Source organism: Acanthaster planci, linkage group LG02 (genome assembly GCF_054643075.1).
Source record: "Acanthaster planci isolate LZ-2023a linkage group LG02, COTS_SCS, whole genome shotgun sequence".
Lineage (NCBI taxonomy): Eukaryota > Metazoa > Echinodermata > Asteroidea > Valvatida > Acanthasteridae > Acanthaster > Acanthaster planci.
In genome coordinates, this window is record NC_141778.1 from 22,915,955 (window position 1) to 22,936,333 (window position 20,379).

A 20,379-nucleotide genomic window follows, 5' to 3' on the forward strand; every position below is an offset into this window, starting at 1 on the left:
GTTAAAAAATGCATATTGAGCTTACGGATTTTCACTCTGCATTTATAGTATAATAATATGTTGACTACCTGTTAAAATAAATTTAATGTTAATCACATCATGCCGTTTAGGGAGATGGCTGTCTTCCATGCGCATTATGTGGCCTGACCATCTCAACTGAGACTGAATGATCAGGGTCTCGATGCCGCGCAAAGCAGCACGACAAAGGACTTCTTGGTTTGTGACGCGGTCTACCCAATGAATACCCAAGAGTCTTTGCAGACAGTGGAGATGGAATTGGTCCAACCTCTTAATGTGGCGGTTATAGCAGGTCCTCGTTTCACATCCGGTTAGGAGTGACTACACTACAATGGCTCTGTAGATGGCAACTTTCTTTTGCTGTGTGATGCCGCGCTTGTGCCACACTCTTGTTCAGAGATGCCCAAAGGCGTTGCTAGCCTTTGCCAGTCAGCAGGAGATTTCCTTGTTCAGGGTGCCAGACAAGGAGAGGCAGCAACCAAGGTAGGTGAAGTCCTCAACATTTTCAATGGAGTGCCATCAATCTTGATGACTGGTTCTGGCCTGCTGGTGTCAGGGGCCGCCTGGAACATGACCATAGTCTTCTTGATGCTAATTATCAGCCTGAAGGTTTTCGCAGTGGTGGAAAAACAATCAAACAAGCGTTGCAGGTCTTCTTTAGAGTGGGTGACAAGCGCGCAATCATCCGCAAAGAGGAAGTCATGGACCAGGGCCTCGTGCACTTTGGTGTTGGCCTTTAGACGACGTAGATTAAAGAAGCGTCCATTTGTCCTGTACATGATCTTGATGTCAGCGCAGCTCTGAGTGAGTGTAGCTGACAGCATCTTGGCAAACAGCAGGCTGAAGCGAGTCAGGGCCACAATGAAGCCCTGCTTGACTCCGTTGGTGACAGGGAAGGGCTCGGAGACATCTCCGTTCTCAACCACCCTGGCCACCATGCCGTCATGAAAAGACCGTATAACTCTGACAAACTTTGGGGGGCAACCTAGTTTGGACAGAATGAACCAAAGGCCTGGTCTACTAACCGTGTTGAAGGCCTTGGTGAGGTCTATGAAGAGCAGGTACGGTACAAGTCTTGTCTCTGCTTGATACATTTTTCTTGCAGCTGTCAGACAGCAAAGACCATATCAACGGTGCCTCTCTTCTGTCGGAAGCCACGCTGGCTCTCAGAGATTGGATAATCAAGCCCTGTATGCGGTACATATGTGCCTTTATTTTAATTTCCAAAGATATGCTTTTTGAGAAAGACCAAAAGTGGTGGCTGTTCCATGTGACCACGGTGGCCAGTTGCAGCCTAGATATGAATGAAGTCCACGGTGGTCACAGACAACCAACATTTGTAACACCACTTTGCTTTTGATATGTAGTTTGAGTACTTAAAAATTTACAAGTATTTAATTTAATACATTATTTAGAAAAACAAATACATGCTTCTCAAATTATTATAGTGTAAAGTGAAAGTAACAACTCTCATTCAATTTAAACAGGAATAAATTATGTCTTTTCCCTGTTGTATACATGATTTGAAATGATTCTATTTGGAACCACTTAAAAGGAATAGAAGAGGTTTTAAACAGGCTATAAACAATGTGCAAGAAAACAGTGTTGTAATTAGGGGGGAGGGCAGAATCCACCCCCTCAACAGTTTTCCAATATCACTGTATCAAGTGTTTTTCAGTTTGGCACCAATTTGGTGAAAGTAACTTGTTATGCAGCACTCATTTTTCGGAGACATGTCAGCCCTAAATGCATACTTTTCCCACACATGTGTAGCCTTAAACCGTTTATCTGATTGAGTTCAAACTTCACGTTTGTAATAAAAAGGGATGTCATTACATGCATGCCTAGTTAAAAAAAAAAAAATCAAATGCGACTCAACCATTTCCCCCCAACCATTACATGGTTCAAAATAACCTTGCTCTGTGAGGGTTAAAACAGTACAGGTTCCTGTTTTCAAGAAACCAGGAACCTGTTTTTTGCAAACTGGAGCCATTTCCCAGAAAACAGGAATAAAAGAAGTTTTATTCGTGTTTGAAGATTAATTCCTGTTGTAAGAGTACACTGGACATATATAATTATTTATAACATGTACATGTAATGTAGCACTAAATGTACATGAATGATACCTCTTTAGCATGAGTCAGAAGTGTTTAACAGTATGGATATACATTGTAAATATGTTTGAAATGAATAGTCTTCATATCAAGTTGCATTATACATGTAATTCTAAACTTGGATGGATGAGGGTTAACCACTTCGTGCGGGGGCATTTTTCAACGTTGATGATGCTGGGCCGGCATGACTATCATTTTTTCCGTTTTCAAAATCCTTCAACAATTCATCATTCCATTTAACAGTCGTTTATAGCCGCACGGAGTAATCTTTAGGCACTACTCTAAGTTGACAGGTGACCTTCATTGACACCCGAATATTTCAGCCAGGCCTGCAGCCTTGTAAACAGAGCCAAGATTATGCGATGTTATACAACTGTCTTTTGTTCACAAACCTGGCTCAGTGCACTGCTGACCTCTTTTCAATAGGGGCCAGATTAGCATGCAGCGGTGCTGTGTGGCTCATCGCTGCGGTGGTGGGGCACTTTTGTCCCCGGTGGTAATCCGCTTGCTCTAAATGCCCCAAACCCTGGTATACGGTTTCAAAATAACGCTGGATTATCTCCACTTTTGAGAGTAAAAAACTCTGGTAATGCCCAGCAGCCTGGTCTTTTGTTCGGAGTACGGTCTTTTGTTACAGGGCCCTGTTTCCTTAGTCCGAGTTCGGAGACCCCGGCCACACAGATAAACCATACGGCTCCGATTTCGGAGTCCCCGGCTGGTAGTGGTTAAACCATTGAATTACTTTACCACTTTCTAGAAAATGTGCATTTAGTCATAACCTTAGATGCACTGATTGTCCCGCCTGCATTGCTAATTATCATCGATTTTTAAAAGCAATCAATTTATCATGATCTTCTGAAATACGTATTCACACAGAACAGAACATTGCAAAGATCATTTGCAGAGTTCTTCAGACGGCTTTCTCCATGCAATATTTCTCCATCATATATGAAATGCACTGCCATTCCCGATTGCCTGTAGCCAGACTAGTGGTAACCATTTGACTGTATGAACCCACAAAACAAATTTTTCGACAATTACATGTACTTTGCAATACTTATGATCTACGGTAAATCTCTTCATCTGTCTACAGACACCTTGTCCTACCTTGTTAAAGATTAAAAACATGCAATGCTGAGCTGTCCCAATCACACTGCTGATGTGATTCATGCTGTAACTGAAATCAAATTTCCCACAATCCCTAAGGTTTACTGAAGGCATTATGAAATCCGAATAAGGCCAAGCCCCTCAAAAATAGCAGTAAAATAGGATGGTGGTCTTAGGAAAACTTCCAAGTTAAAAGACAAAAAAAGAAAGAAAACAAAAAATTTAAAAAAGGAAAAAAGGAGGGTTGAAAGAATTTCTGAGTCAAGAAAAACGGTGAGAAAGCAGTGTGGAGGAGAAAAAAGGCGGCTTTCTGTGCAGAATAGCTGGAATAAAATTCTTTTTATGTTCTTTTGGTTATTAAACAGAATAAACACGTTTTCGTTAACTGGTAATTTGTGCAGAAATTTCTACAAGGGTGATGGGATGAAAACATTTAAATTTAAGTATGAAAAGAGATAAAATCCAGGTTCTGTTGGCATGTTTTGAAAGACAGTGAATTAACACGTCCTGCCAGTGTATCATTCACTGTCCAAGCTGTTCAAGCTTCCCTCACAGATCTAATGCAAGATTCTCTGGTTCAGACTTTGCCACGTGTCAGAGAGTAAACTGCGCAGAGCCTGGCGAAGATCCCGGTTCCTGAGGAAATAAATGATGACATTCAACCAGCCATTTGACAACACCAGAGCTTGGGTGAACATGATAACGATATACGAGTCGCTGTCATATGTCACCGAGTGATTTTGTTCCACCACTGCTTTCCTGATCGTCACTGGAATCCAGGTGATGAATACAGTCCCCGTTATGATGATGATGGTGGTGGTTGATCTGTTGTTTATTGTCTGCCCACCTTGGCCATTGCCTGCTTGGTTTTCAGCAGCAATGCGTCGGGCTTGATAGCGAGCTATTAGGTTAATGTGTGCGTACAGGATGAATATGGTCACTAATGGAAGTACAGTCAGTATGACAGAAAGATACACTCTCCACTTGAGTGTTTTGGTCAGACACAGTTGATACATGTAAGTGCTATTTCCAATCTGTAGCACAGTTGAAGGGTCAACTGAAGCATATGTAACAGTTGTAATTATAATAATTGTGCCCCATGTGCTGCATACCAGAATTTTTGATCTGAGTACAGTCATCATTGAAGGATACCGCAGAGGATGCAAAATGGAAATGTAACGGTTTACAGAGAGGAGAAGAAGAGAATAGATACTTAACGCACTAAATATGTACGCAGTCACACCGTTACTTGCACAGAGGAAATCTCCCAGCAGCCAAGTTCCAGCAAATAATTCTGACAGAGTAGGCATCCATAGTGTCCCATTACAGAGATCAGACAAGATGAGCGAAGCCATGAAAATTTTGGTGGTTGGCTGGATGCTGGTGACACGCCATAAAGTGACAAGCATCAGTGGATTCAGGAGTAATATCAACAGAATTGTCAGCGTGGTGAAAATCATCACGAAAATGTGGAATGGTGTTAAGGTCGGGCCATACCCCAGACTTTCACCAGTAGAATTGGAGGTGATGGATAATCCTGTCAGTTCTGTAGTTTCCATGGTTTTGAAAAGCGTCGGTCAGAAAGGTCAAAGATCCCCACTTCAGATCGTCAGAGCCACTATGAATACATGTATGCCCAAGAATTTACTCTTGTTGCATTCTTAGAATGCCCAGGTCTTTATCATCCAGAGAGATTTACACATGAATTGAACACATTATGACGCAGTCATTTGCCATTAGAGACACAGCTTCCACTGAGGATGTACATGTACCAGAATGTCCCAGTTGTTTGTGGAATCCCATTCATTTTTGTGGCATACCGACATGTGTACATTAGCTGCTGTTCCTGCATGTGTTATATACGTGTACTTTTAAAGCATGACGGAACAAAACTTATCAAGGTCATTTTGGTTGCTTTTCAGCTGACCCCCTATCTAATTAATTATTAATAAAGTACTTATTTGTCAAATGTTGAATGGAACTATTTATTTATTGCTTTCATAATCCACGTCATCAGCTCCCTTTTCTGCATGGCCTCAATCTTTTGCTTGACAATCCAGTTCAGCAATTGTTATTGGCTGTAAAATGTAGTTGGATCGATAAATGTACAAGGTATGTGCTGTATCACAAATTGTCTCTATACCCACCTGCAATTATGGAGACAGGTGCATGTGGGGGCAGAAATGGTATTGTTTCAAATAGGCCTGTCTAATTATATTGCATCCGGGAGAGGGGTTTGGTTAATTGAGTGTAATACTGTACCTGTAAGTGTTTTCTTGGCAATGAGGAAACAGAACCATCTATTGCCTTTCTGAAAAACTATTCAATTTACCCAGCGATGTTTTTGCATCAAAGTAATAACGTGATTAAGATTTTATGTTGTGATACATGAAATTGTTCCTGTTACTTGCAATTAAGGGGCCTAATAGAATGGAAGTGTGTGTCTACTCCTTCCAATCTTGTGTGGGCATTTTTGTCTTGAAATTCCTCTCTGACTACTCCAAGAAGCTAAGCCAAGCATCTCTGAATCAAACTGTGATAAGAATCAGACAGTAAACTACGTAGTGCCTGGCAAAGATCCCTGTCCGTCAGGTAGTAGATTACAACATTCAGCCAGCTATTTGACACCAGCAGAGCATGCGTGGCTAGGAAAAAGTAGAGCCATTCCTCAACATCCTGTACATGTTGGAATATAGCAAACCCTATCACTGTAGGCATCCAGGTGATGATTAGAGTCCCTGTTATGATGATGATGGTGGTGGTTGATCTAGTGTTTATTCTCTGCCCACCTTGGCCATTAGCGATGTGGTTGTCAGCAGTGATTTCTTGGGCTTGATTATGAGCCATGACAGCAATATGCAGATATAGGATGAGAATCGTTACCAACGGGATAACTGTTAATGTAATAGTCAGGTATGTCCTCCAGTCTTTGGTTTATTCAAGGCAAAAGGCATCAGGACCAACCTGTACAGTAATGAACGATTTGTGGATCCCTTACTGTTGAAAAACAACAAAATAATCAATGACTAATTTGAAAATACGGCATCAGATACAGTTGATGTTTTCAGGTTGAAGAAAGTTAATTGTTCTTAACAGATGTCAGAATTGCTATGTGACCAGCACAAAATAAGCTTTAATAGTATGGAGATGTACTACTTGTATTTTCCTGCAATTTGAGCATCTCTTGTTTTGAAACGTAAAGAGGCTGGAAGTATAAACAATAGACTTTATTCACGGGCCAGCCATATTGACTCTTAAAGTGTGGTTAACTCTTCATTTTTAAATGTTGAGAGAACAAATGAAGCAATCATAAAAAATGAAATTTCATAACAAATTTGCACCCGTCTACTCTGATGAATAATTTCAAATTCAGGATTGAACACATGGAATTGTATCTTGCCTGGTTCCGAAAATTATTGAAAGGGAGGCTTGAATACATGGAAGTGTACAAAGTCTGGTGCCATCCTAATCAACAGCTTGCAATATATAAAACAATTTGGGGAATAAGATCAAAAATGGTCTCCATGTGAATAGGGTCTATGGTGTGACTTTACAAGTGGAATGGATGATTCATCTACATCTACACATTCCTGGCATTGGCACTGATCCTGTCAGTCAAATGCTGCAGAACTTCCAGTTACTGGCTTTCAAATTCCTGAGTTGTGTTCCTGATGGCATGGTGTTCAGGCTTTACAGCTGATGACTTTCAAATTTCTTCGGATAAACTTTATTTCATTTAGGTGCTTTGCAGATCCCTGTGTATACATGTAGAGTGCTTAAAACATGCAAATATATCAGTGTTTGCTTGTCACTCTGTGGTACCAGTCCAGTAGTAACCCACGCAGTGCCTGGCGAAGATCTTGGTTCCTCAGGTAATAAATGACAATGTTCAACCAACCATTTGAAAACAACACAGCTTGTGTGAACATTAAGACGATGTAGTTTTTGTAAGTCAGGAAACCCCTTTGTGGAGCTGTTGCTAACCTGATGACTGTAGGCATCCAGGTGATGATCAGAGTCCCCGTTATGATGATGATGGTGGTGGTTGATCTGGTGTTTATTCTCTGCCCACCTTGGCCATTGCCTGCTCGGTTTTCAGTAGCAATGCGTCGGGCTTGATTGCGAGCTATTACGGTGATGTGTCCGTACAAGATGAATATGGTCACTAACAAGGAAACAAATATTGCAACCATGCTGTATGCTCTCCATTCATATGTTTTCCCAAGGCAAAGTGAATAAGGACCATCCAGAGAGATGACAGAATTTCCATAAATCCCAAATGACAGAATGCAGGCGATGCTAAACACTGCCCATGTACTGCCCACCATGATCTGTGCTCTGAACACAGTCATCAGGGAAAGGTACCGCAGAGGACGGGAGATGGCAATGTAACGATCTACAGTCAGAAGTGCCAAAGAGAAGATGCTCACTCCAGAGAATATGTGTTTGGTGACACCATTCACTGTGCAGAGGAAGTCACCCAGCAACCAAGATCCAGCAAACAATTCCACTAATCCAGGGAGCAAGCCTAGAGCATTAAAAAGATCAGACAGTGTGAGTGAAGCCATGAAGATTTTGGTGGTTGGCTGGATGCTGGTGACATGCCGTAAGGTGAAAAGCATCAGGGGATTAAGTGAGACACTCAGAAAGATTGTCAGTGCTGTCAGAATTGTTACAGTAATTCTTAATGTGACATCGGGCTCCACTTTGTCTGCTGTCGAGTTTGAAGTGATATTCATTCCTGCATCCTGTAGAAGTGCAATTTCCATGACGTCTATAAATGTTGAACAATGTCTCCCAATTTAGTTTGTCATGGTACTTGTACATCCAACTTCACTCCTTATTACTTGTTTCTAATTAGGATCCAGAGAAAAGTTGGTTAGGAGGGGAAGGTTCCCTTAGACAGATGGCCACTTTTGTTCACGTAATAAGACACAGTCCTCTCTTGTTGAAAGAAAATCTTGACCACCCATGTACATGTATGCAGGCAATCTCCCAGTACACGCAAGTCGTAAGTCACGCTGGTTGCTATCTGTTCAGTAGCTGTTCATGTCTCTAACCACAGGGGAAGGAATTGACATCCCTTCATCTCAAACAACCATTGCAGAAAAAAAGGTGCCTGTCATTTATTCTACTTGTCAGTCTGCAGGGCGTCTATTGCTTGTCAACTTGGGTATGCTAACATTGCTCTCCTATGGTACATATAAAGCACTCTGAAGTACTCCGCGCCCTTTTGGACAGGGGAAATAAACACATATGTGGGGGAGACCACAGCTTAATTGTCAGTTTGTTGAGAAGCCGGCGATGAAATGGAATTTTATTTGAAAATTAAAACCGTCAGGTAAACATCCATATTTCTTTTTACCTTTCCACTTTAATTTTCTGAGTACTATTATTAAGGGTGAGCAACCTAACAATTTTATCGTCAAACAAACTTGTACTTCAGATGACCCACTTTCTGGTTATAAGATAAGTGCCAAATCAAATACTATCCAATTTGATGTTGTTGCTGTAAGTTGCATTGCAGCAACTCGAGTGGCCAAGTTATGCTGAAAGAAGTGCGCCTGTTTGACAAATGTGCTATGTGGTGACATGTACACATTTGTTCATTTAAAATAAGCACAAGCACTGAGTGTAATGGCTAGAAACAGAATGTTCATTCCTTCCTTTATCCTGGAGCTTAGGAAAGGAGTTGCACACGACATCGGTAGTGACCATGTCTCCAAAAAATCTATCGTGAGCTCATTCTAAATATCAACTATCCATTTGAACAGCTGTGCTGTACATGTATACGACGTGTATGACCGTAATTTTGAAAGTCTGTCTAGAACTCATGTTTTCTTTAAAATGTAGGAAGCTTATACATAGAGTGAAAATAAATTTCAAACAAAGCTCACAGTCTAACTTTCGTCTGTACGGGTCTGTGTAGAAGTGCCCCTCGTCAATGACAAGGAGATTATGACAGGTAACAGGGTTGGGCAGACGCGAAGATGCTACATGTTAAATCATATTTATATAGAACTTCATTTTCCCTTCAGTGTCCTTTTAATTTGAAAATGCGGTGCATTTCTTGCTCAGCATGGAGCAATTTCACCTAGTGATTTCCCTTAGTCTTTCATTTATATATATGCGTGGAGTTGTTGATTGGCTTCCACCACCAGTCAGCTAGACTTGCATCAAGCTTAATTTGATGAGCGTAAGTTTCAGGTGTCTAGATTTATTCAGTCCCAGAGCTGTGTGGTTTGAAGTTAATGTGAGATATACACGTACATGTATTGAATTTTCTCAGATCTGCTGGAGAAAGTGTTCATTTTGCCTTAGGAGCCAGTTGGATAGTAAATCATTCAGAGCCTGTTTAAGATTGATGTTTCTCACGCAGTAGATGTTGACATTCAGCCAGCCATTTGTGATGGAACTTGAGCAAACATAATGATGGAGTACCTGTCCTGTTAATTTTTGAAGCTTTCACAAACTCACTAAGTGTAGGTACATGTATCCAGGTGATTGATTAGAGTCCCTGTTAGGATGATGAATGTGGTGGTTGATCTGGTGTTTATTTACTCACCATCTTGGCCATTGCTGGATTGTTTTCCAGCAGACAGGCGTCAGGCTTGATTGCTAGCTGTTAGGTGATAAGTGCATACAGGGTGATTAATGGTTGCTAGTGAGGTACAGGTACGTGAATGTGACATACAATCTCCAGTTATTTGTTTTTGAGAGATTGTGAGAGCCAACAGTGACATTGTCAAAAACCCCATAGATGCATGTATTATTGGTCATTATTATAACAAGGTAATTTGTAAAATGCAAAGGACCTTGTTATAATGGTGTGCCACTGTACTCTTTAATAAAGCTGGTAACTGAATGCAATCCTTTTTGAAACATTAGTCGAAATGGCCACATAAGCTAAGTAAATAGGAGATGTGGAATTTGAAAAAGAAAAAACTATCACGACTCAATGCCAAGAATCAATTGCCTAAAAATAATTGTTTAAAAGTGTGGCATGTTGATTTGCATGTACTTTGCACACTAAGCTTGCACATGAACAGTCATGATTGCCAAGATGATGTTTAGTTGCTAATACAGTGTACATGTTTTAAGTGGCAATTAATTAATGGCCCATTATAATATGCGATATTGTGATGTGAAAAGCTGATTGTTGTGATCACTTAAATCATGTCTTGTCTTTTTGTTGGTTCTCTTCACAGATACTGGAGTTTACTACCAGCTTTGAGTATTGGCTTGTGATCTGACCTCCAAGCTCACCATCATAGTACACCACGCACCTCTCCATGTCACCATGCTGTCTGCTTGGATGTCAAGGAATTCCTGCTACATCATCACAAGTTTCTGGGGCTCCTTGACCTTGAAGGGTGGCATCATACCCCTGGAATTGGGTTGGCATTGCTTGGTGCCTGCATTCACTGTCTTCTTTTCTGCACCCATTGCCTGCCCTGTGTGTGGAAGAAGGAGTGCATTATTTGTCCTTGGAACCAGACTGGCTAGTGCAGGTCTCATGGGACAAGGTTAGTGGTTGAGGAGCCAGATTCATTCAAAGACAGCTTGATGTTTACTAACATAACGGCTTTATCTGTATTTGCGATTTTCTCAGTAACATCTTGTGTAGTTGGTTTGCTGTAGATCTCAGGAATGGAAGGTTTCAATATAAATCTACGTGTGATCACAGGAGAAATTCAAATTTAAAGACTTGAAGCTGTTGCGCACAAGGAGCTGCTAGTACTTTGTAAAAGTTGCAGTGCAGTAAGAGTGAGCAGTATGCTTGCATTTCATTGGTTTGATAATTGATGAATAGAAGTATCTAATCTGCGTCTATGCTTTCCTGCAGATTCCCTGTTGAGGAAGATTACTGGCAGCAGATCATCAAACTAACCCAGTAAGCTGCATGGAGGTCTACATTGGAAAATCCACAGGATGTTGCTGTACCAAGCCCTAGGCACTGTGGCCAGTATCGTGGATCAGACATCATGAAACATAACATTCAAGTCATTTGATGACCACGGACTGCATCCAGGTTCCCAATTCACTCAGTCAGTGGAACACATCCTTCAATGGAAGACAGCCCTGGTGAAATGACATCTCTAATGGAACTCATAGGAGACAGTGAAACAGCATGGAACAGCATTACGCCAGAAGGACTGATGAACCCATCTGTTAAATTTGCTGCTGATTTCCTGTGGTTGGACTGGTCAGCCACTTCTGAAGCCCTGTGTTCTGTCCAAGATATGAGGGCTTGTTATAGTGTTCATTTTAAACTGTATGATACCCTTTTGCCACAGCCAATTTTCAGGCAATTTGATTTTTCAGTCAATGTCATCACTCCGGGAACAAGACTGCATGAAGAAAACCTGTGACATTGGATGATTGGAGACTACTGACATGAAATGGCCTTTGACATTGAGCAATGTACATGTACACCAATTCCAAGCAGGAAGGATCAGTGTACCACTGTTGACTTGAGGCTGACTCGGGATGCTGTGATAAGATGCCAGGAACCAAAGAAAGCCTGTGGGTTGGATGGCTGGAGACTACTGACATGAAATGGCCTTTGACATTGAGCAATGTACATGTACACCAATTCCAAGCAGGAAGGATCAGTGTACCACTGTTGACTTGAGGCTGACTCAGGATGCTGTGATAAGATGCCAGGAACCAAAGAAAGCCTGTGGGTTGGATGATTGGAGACTACTGACATGAAATGGCCTTTGACATTGAGCAATGTACATGTACACCAATGCCAAGCGAGACGGATCAGTGTACCACTGTTGACTTGAGGCTGACTCAGGATGCTGTGATAAGATGCCAGGAACCAAAGAAAGCCTGTGCGTTGGATGACTGGAGACTACTGACATGAAATGGCCTTTGACATTGAGCAATGTACATGTACACCAATTCCAAGCAGGAAGGATCAGTGTACCACTGTTGACTTGAGGCTGACTCAGGATGCTGTGATAAGATGCCAGGAACCCATTACCTCAGACATCTACTATTCTACATTGATTGCAGACTTCAGTCACTGGAACTGAATTCATACAGTGACTTTATCTAGATCCAATTGACTTCCAACTTTGTCCCCTTAGTGCCACATCTCAGAATTCCATATTGAGGTTATTTGAGGACTTGTGGACAGCCTCAGTGCATGAATAATGCAGTGTTGTGGACACTTTTAAAATGAAGGACTCCAGAAGTGTTTAATTATCCAAGGCACAGAATGTATCTAGAAAATTATTCAGTCATGAAGCATTCAACCAGCCCCTTATAGAATGTCTGAACTCAAGGAAATTGATTTTTGATAATCACTTGTCAGTAAAAATTAAGATGGTTTTGCAAATTTGTCTTATCCATTTACAGAGCATTTAGTAATTTATGGAAAAACGAAAGACAATAATAGTATTTGGAAAATATCAACCGTTGAAATGTGTTTGAACATTTAAATGATTTAAATTGAAAACTCTTATCAACTTGTGAAGAATTAGCTGACTACTTACTTCTGGAAGGAAATGAAGCTACAAAGATAAACATTCCAAATTCTTGTTTTGATACTCATCCTTAACGGTTAGCAACATTCTTGTGGGGCTGGTTACCTGAAGGGTATTCATTGCTTGAGTGCATTTGCCTGGTAGTATGCCTGTTGGGGACTGGGTGCTGGATTGGTGAACAACACCTTGTTATCAATGGTCAATAGTCACCATGTACAAAATGTGTAGACAAAACTTGCTGTCTGTTTTTGAGTTGCGCATTGCTTATTCATGGCCACTCTCTTCAAGTAAAAAAATTCTTGATTTTTTAAAATGATATTAATATGTCAATTCTGCAACATTTTTGTCTGGTTTCTGTTGGATTTATTTGGTGTACATACAAAGCATTTCTGAGTCTCCACAAAAGCTCGCTCAGACCTTATCATTTGAAGATGTTCAAATTCCTCAAACACTCGGTGTTTACCAATCTCGTGCCCAGCATCTTGAATATAATCAGCTCTGGCACATATGCAATTCAAGTTTAATCTTTTTATTCTGAGAATGCTTAGTTTTATTTAACATTATGAGCAACATTATTCCTTGAGAAGATACCTTCTCCCATTCAAACCTTAACCACAGATACCACTGCAATGCTCGTTAATTTAGCTTGAAAAAAATTGTCCTTATCGTTCCTTTTCAGTTGTACCCATGGATCTTTACAGACCTACACTCCTGTTTATTGTTGATCAGTTAGAAATGCTGTATCCACAAACTTCAGTCAATTTATACTTGCAATCTCCAATCACATGCAACTCCATCTTTAGATGTGTAGTCATGACCAATCTGCAACAGTTGAGTAATCTAAAAAGGAAAAGACAGAAAAAAAAGCAGATCTAACTTTGAAAGAATTAAAATTGGCATAAGAAGTCCAACCTGATTAAGTCAAAATATGCGAGAAGATTATTGTACACCAGTTGGATTAGGCTTTATCTTTATCAGAATTTACCGGTAATACTCAAGCAACATTTTGATGGAAAGCATTTAAATGTATTTTAAGTTTGTGTTAATGGCTATTCTATCTGACTTTGATCAAGTTTATGTTTGCAAAATGAATTTTTGTGTGTGCCAGGTGCTGATTATACATTCTAAGCCACAGTTAACCTTGAATTATGAAATTCTTGACCAACAGGCAAACTCAAATCTCTCGAAGCACCCTAGCGCATACAAGTCCCCCCTGGTGTGGGCTGCGTGTTCCCCGTCCACAGGCATCGACAGGTTCCGGTGAGTTGCCCTGCTGCATAACTTGTGATCGGTTTGTTCAAGATGTGTTACAACTCTCAGATCATTAAATGCTGGGGTTGACAGCAACATGGTAAGGATCCTGTCAACTTTGACAATCGGTTTATCTTTTCTGCCAAGCAGATGCATGTATCCATGACTCTAAACATTGCAAATCAAAGGAACTGTTTTTGAACCTACTCAAAATTGCTCCATTGATAATTTAGAAATTCCAGTTGATCATGGTTTGGATCCAGCAAAGTGAAATGTTTACAAATGGTCACTTTTGTTCACTTTTTTCGGACATTTTTATTTTAGATGATTCTAAGGCAGTTTTCTCAGTCTCCTGTTGTGGGTGTCTTCCATGGTATAACTCGACAATCTTCTGCCTTTTGTTGTATCTACTCAGTCCACAGTCAGTTCTTTCAAAAAGAATAAAAAAAATAAAGAAGTGAATTTTTAGATAAGCCAGAACGTATATACAAAAGAAATCAAAGAAGTCAATAAGTGATAAATTGCACCTGAGCTTTAATGAAAACATGAAAACAGAGAATAACATCAGGAATAATTTCTTTGCTTCGTTGCTTTTCAGCATTTTTGGCATTTTACTCAGTTTTGATTTTGAAGCAACTACAAGAAGAAACCTTCAGTTCAACTTTTTTCTAAAGGTTTTTAGAAACAAAAAGTATTTCAAATCTCACAAAGTTGAAATTGAAAAAATTAATTTAATGGCAGTCAGTTGACTAATTTTGCATTGTTGAAGTGCTTTGTAGCATGGCAAGAAGAAACAAGAAATGAAAGCCAAACTCCTTAACAAGTTCTGTGGAGAAGTCCCTGGTGTGTCAAGGGGGAGAACCATGCTGTTAGATTGCTGGGTGGACGATGCATCCAGGCCATTCACTTCAGGCAAAAAAAAGGAGACACACACCGGTCCAGAATTTGTCCAAAGAAAGAAGGAATATTAATGTTTTGGAAAACTACTGTACAAGTACACAAGCTATGAGCTACAGCATGCAATGTGTTGACCAGAGAACCACAGAAATGCAAGTCTGCACACAAGCTATGAGCTACAGCATGCAATGTGTTGACCAGAGAACCCAAGAAATGCAAGTCTGTCATCTGAGGTTTATCTCGCTCAAATGAATTGGCAATTTTCAGAGTTTCATTTGTGTACCACAGAAGTCCATCCTTGCTGAATGACATCCAAGCTAACAAGGGTAGAAATAAACTGGATTGATTCCAGAATGAAAAAGCTCTCTTTGAATGAATCCATTTCATTAGGAAATTGTAACATCTCTCTCACCCGACTCCTCCCTAAAAATGAGGAGGGGAACTATTCCAACAAAGAAAGAAATGGAAGCAGGATAAATTGGAAATGAGTGTGTTCCCCTCAATTAGAGGAGTGAATGGCCTGGGAAATTGGGTAGCAAATCTGCCTCTCAGTATCCTAAACAGAAACTGTGGCATCGACACGGGGAGCCAGTCCCGGCTACAAGGTCCATGGTAAGTTTAATTGAAGTTTGTAGAATTAATTCATGCACTGTGTAGACATCCTCATGTGTTGCTTGATAAACCCAAGGTACATCTCATGGCTAGGAGTGGTACACTGGCTGCATAGACAAACACAGTATTGCACAGATAGTCTTCAGTCTACGGCAATACCAGTACACTTGATCAAGGCATTGACCTGTTAAAAAATACTTATGATAACAATCAGAGAACTTAGTAGAAAAGATTGCAGATACTGTAAACAAAGTTCCCTTTTATGAAGTAATAAATGTATTGGAGAGAGGCTTGTATGGATAGGCTGAAAAAGCTCATCTGCTAGTAGCAAAGATGGCCAAAATGGCTTGGTTGATGAAGCATCTTGACACTTCAGCTTTGTGTCAGGGACTAGGGATTGCTAGTTCCAGACTTGCCTGCAAGCATCTAGCAGGCACAATCTTCACAGACACCCACTGAAGGTTGGGTAGAGAGAGGCAAAAGTTCACTTTGTTTGACAGTTGTTACAACAAACAGCACTTGTTTGCTGTAGTCATTGGATGCCTGCTTTGACCAAGTACAGTCAACTTGTGCTGATCTACACAGCATGTACGTCTACCTCACATGTATGGATGTTTTTACCAAAGGTGGCATTGTACTGTACAATATGGCAGTGAAACATTCATCCTGTCAGTGAGTGACAGGTATTACATAAAACTCCAGAGTCTTGTCCATGGAGATCATGTCACCAGAATTGATAATGTGAGGAAGTTTGTCTTCTGGAGTTGACTTCCCATTGGATCATTTTTATACTTGCACCTTCGCCAGCAGAATTTCTCCTCGCATCAGCTTTCAGTACCTGCAGATGATCAGCTAAATGTTGTCAACTTCCTCCCAGGCACAAAAGGATTCATTCATCTGACTTGCCTGGCTCTTTATGCAGATATTTTCCTCTGAATTGGAGGAATTGTCAGTGCCTTGATCAAGTGTACCATTATTACCCTAATGTCCACAAGTTACCTGGACAAAATCTATTCCCTCTTGCATGTACAATGAAATTTAAACTACTTTCCCAGCTGAACTGTCTAAAAGACCAGATCGTGAATACTTCCTAACTGAAGAATTTCTTGGTTTAAAAGTGTACCTCTAGTATTCTGATCCAGCTTTAAACCTCTGAAGGCAGTTGGTCTTGCTTTGCTGTTGATGGTGAATGCCTATCTCTGTAGCATATCCAAATGGAACAAACTTTGCCCTCGCCACCACCATCACCACCACCAAAAAGTCACTCAAATCTGAAATTTAAGTCAGTGGATTGGTGGCTTCTCTAAGAATGGACTCTAATGTTTGATACTTTCAGCAAAGGCTAAAATTCATTTTTGTGTGTTAAAAAAAGAAAGAATTCTAGGACCAGGGCCAAGTCCACATCAACATCTGAATGTTGATGCAAATGTGGCATGTGAACCATAGATATGACGAAGTCTTTGCTCCTTACTCGTGTCCTGAAAGGGAAGTATTTTCAAATAGCCAGTTGAAACTCTTGGTGTATTCATGATGAGTCAACTGTTTAACTCCGCTGCCAGGAATTCCAAACTCAAATAAGTATTGGAACGTAAAAGTCAAGATTTCACTCAGTTTGAAGTATTCACACCGCGAAACGACACATTTTAGAGAAACAAGATACATGTATGCATGAAATTACTGAAACTTGCTTGAATCTGATCATGCTCGACAAGGATACTTTTTTGAGCAGTAAGATGGTGACATTTTACATCAACAAATTTGTGCTCCTGATATTAAAGAATATATATATGCACCATGTTTGTACATGTATTGACTTCCATATTTCCCCCACTGAAAAAGCAACTAAAGCAAGAGGTATTGCCTTGGACTGAAGACTATCATGCTCCATGCAGGTCACATTTGTCAATCTCAAAGATATCTTTCTATTTTTTTTGAGAAATGAAGTTTTGTCTCTTGAATTTGGAAACAAAGGTAAAAACTGATGCAATCTTCTGTGGAGATATTCCTTCAGGTGTTCATGGTCAGTGGTCTGTAACCGTACTGTAAGCCAGTAATTTAAGGTTGTCAGTTTATAATACGGTCAGCTCAAAGTTTGTCTCAGTAGATCTAACTTAGGAGATACTGGATCTTGTTGAGGTCTTTTTTCTTCTTTGAGAAATAGCATATTTTGTTTGCAAAGAAACATGATACAAGACAAAGGTAAAAATTAGCATTACTTTTGTTGGATTGGTTTTTTCTGCAAATGATATTGTGACTGAATATAAAGCAATGTTTAAGTAAAATTGCAGCGTGTCATACAACAAAAAATGCATTTTTTTCTTTACACAACACCGGCACTAGAAATGAAATCCAACATTGCAAGTTAAGTGAAAAGCAAAATGCATCTTGCTTCCTGTGTGCACAATGCATTTCTTTTTAATACCCGTTTACATGTACATATATGAGGCAGGAAAATTTCCAATTGAAGTGATAAATGCACACTGTAAGGAATTAGAATGGCAACAGATTAGACTGGTTGAAGCAGTAGAACTGGCTAGTTAGAGTGAGTACTGAAATAGGAATTGTCATCAATGCTGGTAAGCAATTCGTAGTCTTGAGGAACTACTTGAGTAGCTTCATCAGATTAGACTAGTTGAAGTAGATGAACTGGCTAGTTAGAGTGAGTACTGAAATAGGAATTGTCATCAATACTGGTAAGCAATTTATAGTCTTGAGGAACTACTTGAGTAGCTTCATCAGATTAGACTGGTTGAAGTAGATTAACTGGCTAGTTAGAGTGAGTACTGAAATAGGAATTGTCATCGATGCTGGTAAGCAATTCGTAGTCTTGAGGAACTACTTGAGTAGCTTCATTTCTCTGTGAGTTCAGTTTTGGTCATCATTTCCAAGAAAGAACAAACGTAGCGCAGGCTACAATGGTGGTCTGATCTGTCTGAATCTATGGCTTTTGGTCTATATACAATACATAGATTAAGTAAGTAGAAATAAAGTCAAAAGCACTGATTAATAGTGTTATTTTGTGAACTTGGACCAGGGCCCAGGAAAATCCATTTAATACTCGGCCAAAAGTTCAGTCTCTTTGTTTTCTTAGTGTATGGCCAAACTATTTTGGTGAACTTGCTAATGAAAGTCTTTTCCTCAACCCTTCCCCCACACGTCACATGGAACGTGAAATTTAATGCATGTGCCACACTGACTCAAGTGCCAGGATGGTCTCAGAAATGATGTTTTTTGTATGACTAAAGCATTTGCCCAAAAGCAGAGATGTGTAAGCAGATTTTGCAATAGGCCGTATTGGCGGGGACCCAATTTCAGTCAGATTCCCCAACGTAGCGTAGTCATTTGGTTTTTTTAAATTCCAAGAACCAGAATCTATTCTACGATTTTATTCCGACCCTCAAAATCACCTGCCAGCATCTGTTTAAAGGTTTCAAATGTAAACAATACATTCAGGAATACTGACTTAAAATGGGTTCCCGTGAATATGGTCTATTCAAAAGACGCTGTAAACAGTTTGGCTTACAGTTTTCCAACCACTTTACCGCACATTTTGAGGTGACAAAAGACTGATCTTATTTTGAGGAGCTATAGATATAAAAATGATCTTAACATTCAGCAAAGTTAATGCAGCAGTCAGTATGTCTGCAAGGCAGTGATGATGGCAGCCATTGAGGGAAACATTGCTATATAGTACACTAATACTTTCTTGCGTATGACTTATGATGGGGAGTTTTTCCCTCGGAATATGTACAAATGCATCATGCTACAGTGAGAGAGTTGTGCCTCAGCACAAAGACCACTGACAGTAGAAGTCCGCTATCATTACTTCACAATTTGAAATTCCATGAACGTAGCCGTCCAGAGTCCTTTGGTCTTTGGTAATGGCTAGGAGCTATGTACAACACAGTGCACCACCAAGTCCATATCTGAGGAAGAATCCATTCCTAAATTTCACGCGATATTCCACAGTTACGTTGTTCATTACTGTTTACTGGTGTCACACATGCTACATGTAACTCTCAGCTTTGCGCATGAAAACACATCAAACATTTCCCAAACCTCGTTTTATCAGGAATAAAAAACAATTGAAAACAAAGGATTGGGATGAACAAATTTCCTCGTTATAAGCAGTATCTTGCGTTAACAGTGCTCGTATTAGTGAGGTTTGACTGTATTGTGCTGCATTTTTTTTCTTCAGTACCGTAACCCGTTGGAGGTATCCAGTAGTCTGAATCATTCTTGACACAACGAAAGGTTGACATCTTCAGTTAGCAAGGTCGCCAAAACATGAAATCAACATTGCATTTAAATGGCAAACTAATAGAGAGTGTATTGTACTCTTGGTGAAATCATGGGCCATTTTGGAAAGCCAATTTAGTTCAGGCATGAAGCCAGTAAGTTATTTATATTTAAGTTATTATGCGATATTTAAAGTGGATTTTCCTGGGCCCTGTTTAGGTTAGCATGTGAGCATGTGCAATAGCTGTGATTATGTAGACCAGTGTACACCAAACTGCCATGAGATTGTAAGGGTTTATGAGAGCAACACATGAGGATGTAATTGTAAAGTGCATGAATTAATGAAAACTTCAATTAAATTTAGCATGGAGTACGGGACAGGCTAACCCCGTGTCATTGGATGCCATAGTTTCTACAGATACCGACAGGCAGATTGCTACCACATCGTCCACGAAGTTACTGAGCAGTATGGCTTCTCAGAAGGTACAGCACACCAAGGCATAACAGACAGAATGTACTGCTTGAACTGTTTGAAGACAAAATTACGATGTCTGTGGTTTAATTACTGTCGTTAATGTAGATGTTTGAAAAATCAAAAACAACACTTTTGAGTCCTTAAGAAAAGCAAGCAGTACACAAGAGTT

The 20,379-nt window shown here is 40.1% G+C and overlaps 2 protein-coding genes and 1 long non-coding RNA gene across 6 annotated transcripts in view; 1 reads left to right on the forward strand and 2 right to left on the reverse strand.

The window, feature by feature from the left end:
• Nucleotides 1-12,225, forward strand: part of LOC110976195 (uncharacterized) — a 49,853-nt gene extending 37,628 nt beyond the window's left edge. For 3 of the 4 annotated variants that reach the window (XR_015424587.1, XR_015424585.1, XR_015424588.1), the window contains exons 5-6: nucleotides 10,448-10,765; nucleotides 11,086-12,225. This is a non-coding gene — a long non-coding RNA (uncharacterized LOC110976195). Of the gene's footprint in view, nucleotides 1-110; nucleotides 502-10,447; nucleotides 10,766-11,085 lie in introns of all 4 variants that reach the window. The other variant, XR_015424586.1, reaches the window with a different exon arrangement.
• LOC147800029 (QRFP-like peptide receptor) lies at nucleotides 2,285-4,798 on the reverse strand. The gene has a single exon (XM_087133814.1). The coding sequence runs from the start codon at nucleotides 4,796-4,798 to the stop codon at nucleotides 3,797-3,799; it is 1,002 nt and encodes a 333-aa protein (XP_086989940.1). The 3' UTR covers nucleotides 2,285-3,796.
• Nucleotides 6,569-8,221, reverse strand: LOC110976198 (histamine H2 receptor-like). The gene has a single exon (XM_022229282.2). It carries the CDS (start codon nucleotides 8,006-8,008, stop codon nucleotides 7,034-7,036), a length of 975 nt encoding a protein of 324 aa, XP_022084974.2. The 5' UTR covers nucleotides 8,009-8,221; the 3' UTR covers nucleotides 6,569-7,033.
• Nucleotides 12,226-20,379: the final 8,154 nt, after the last annotated feature.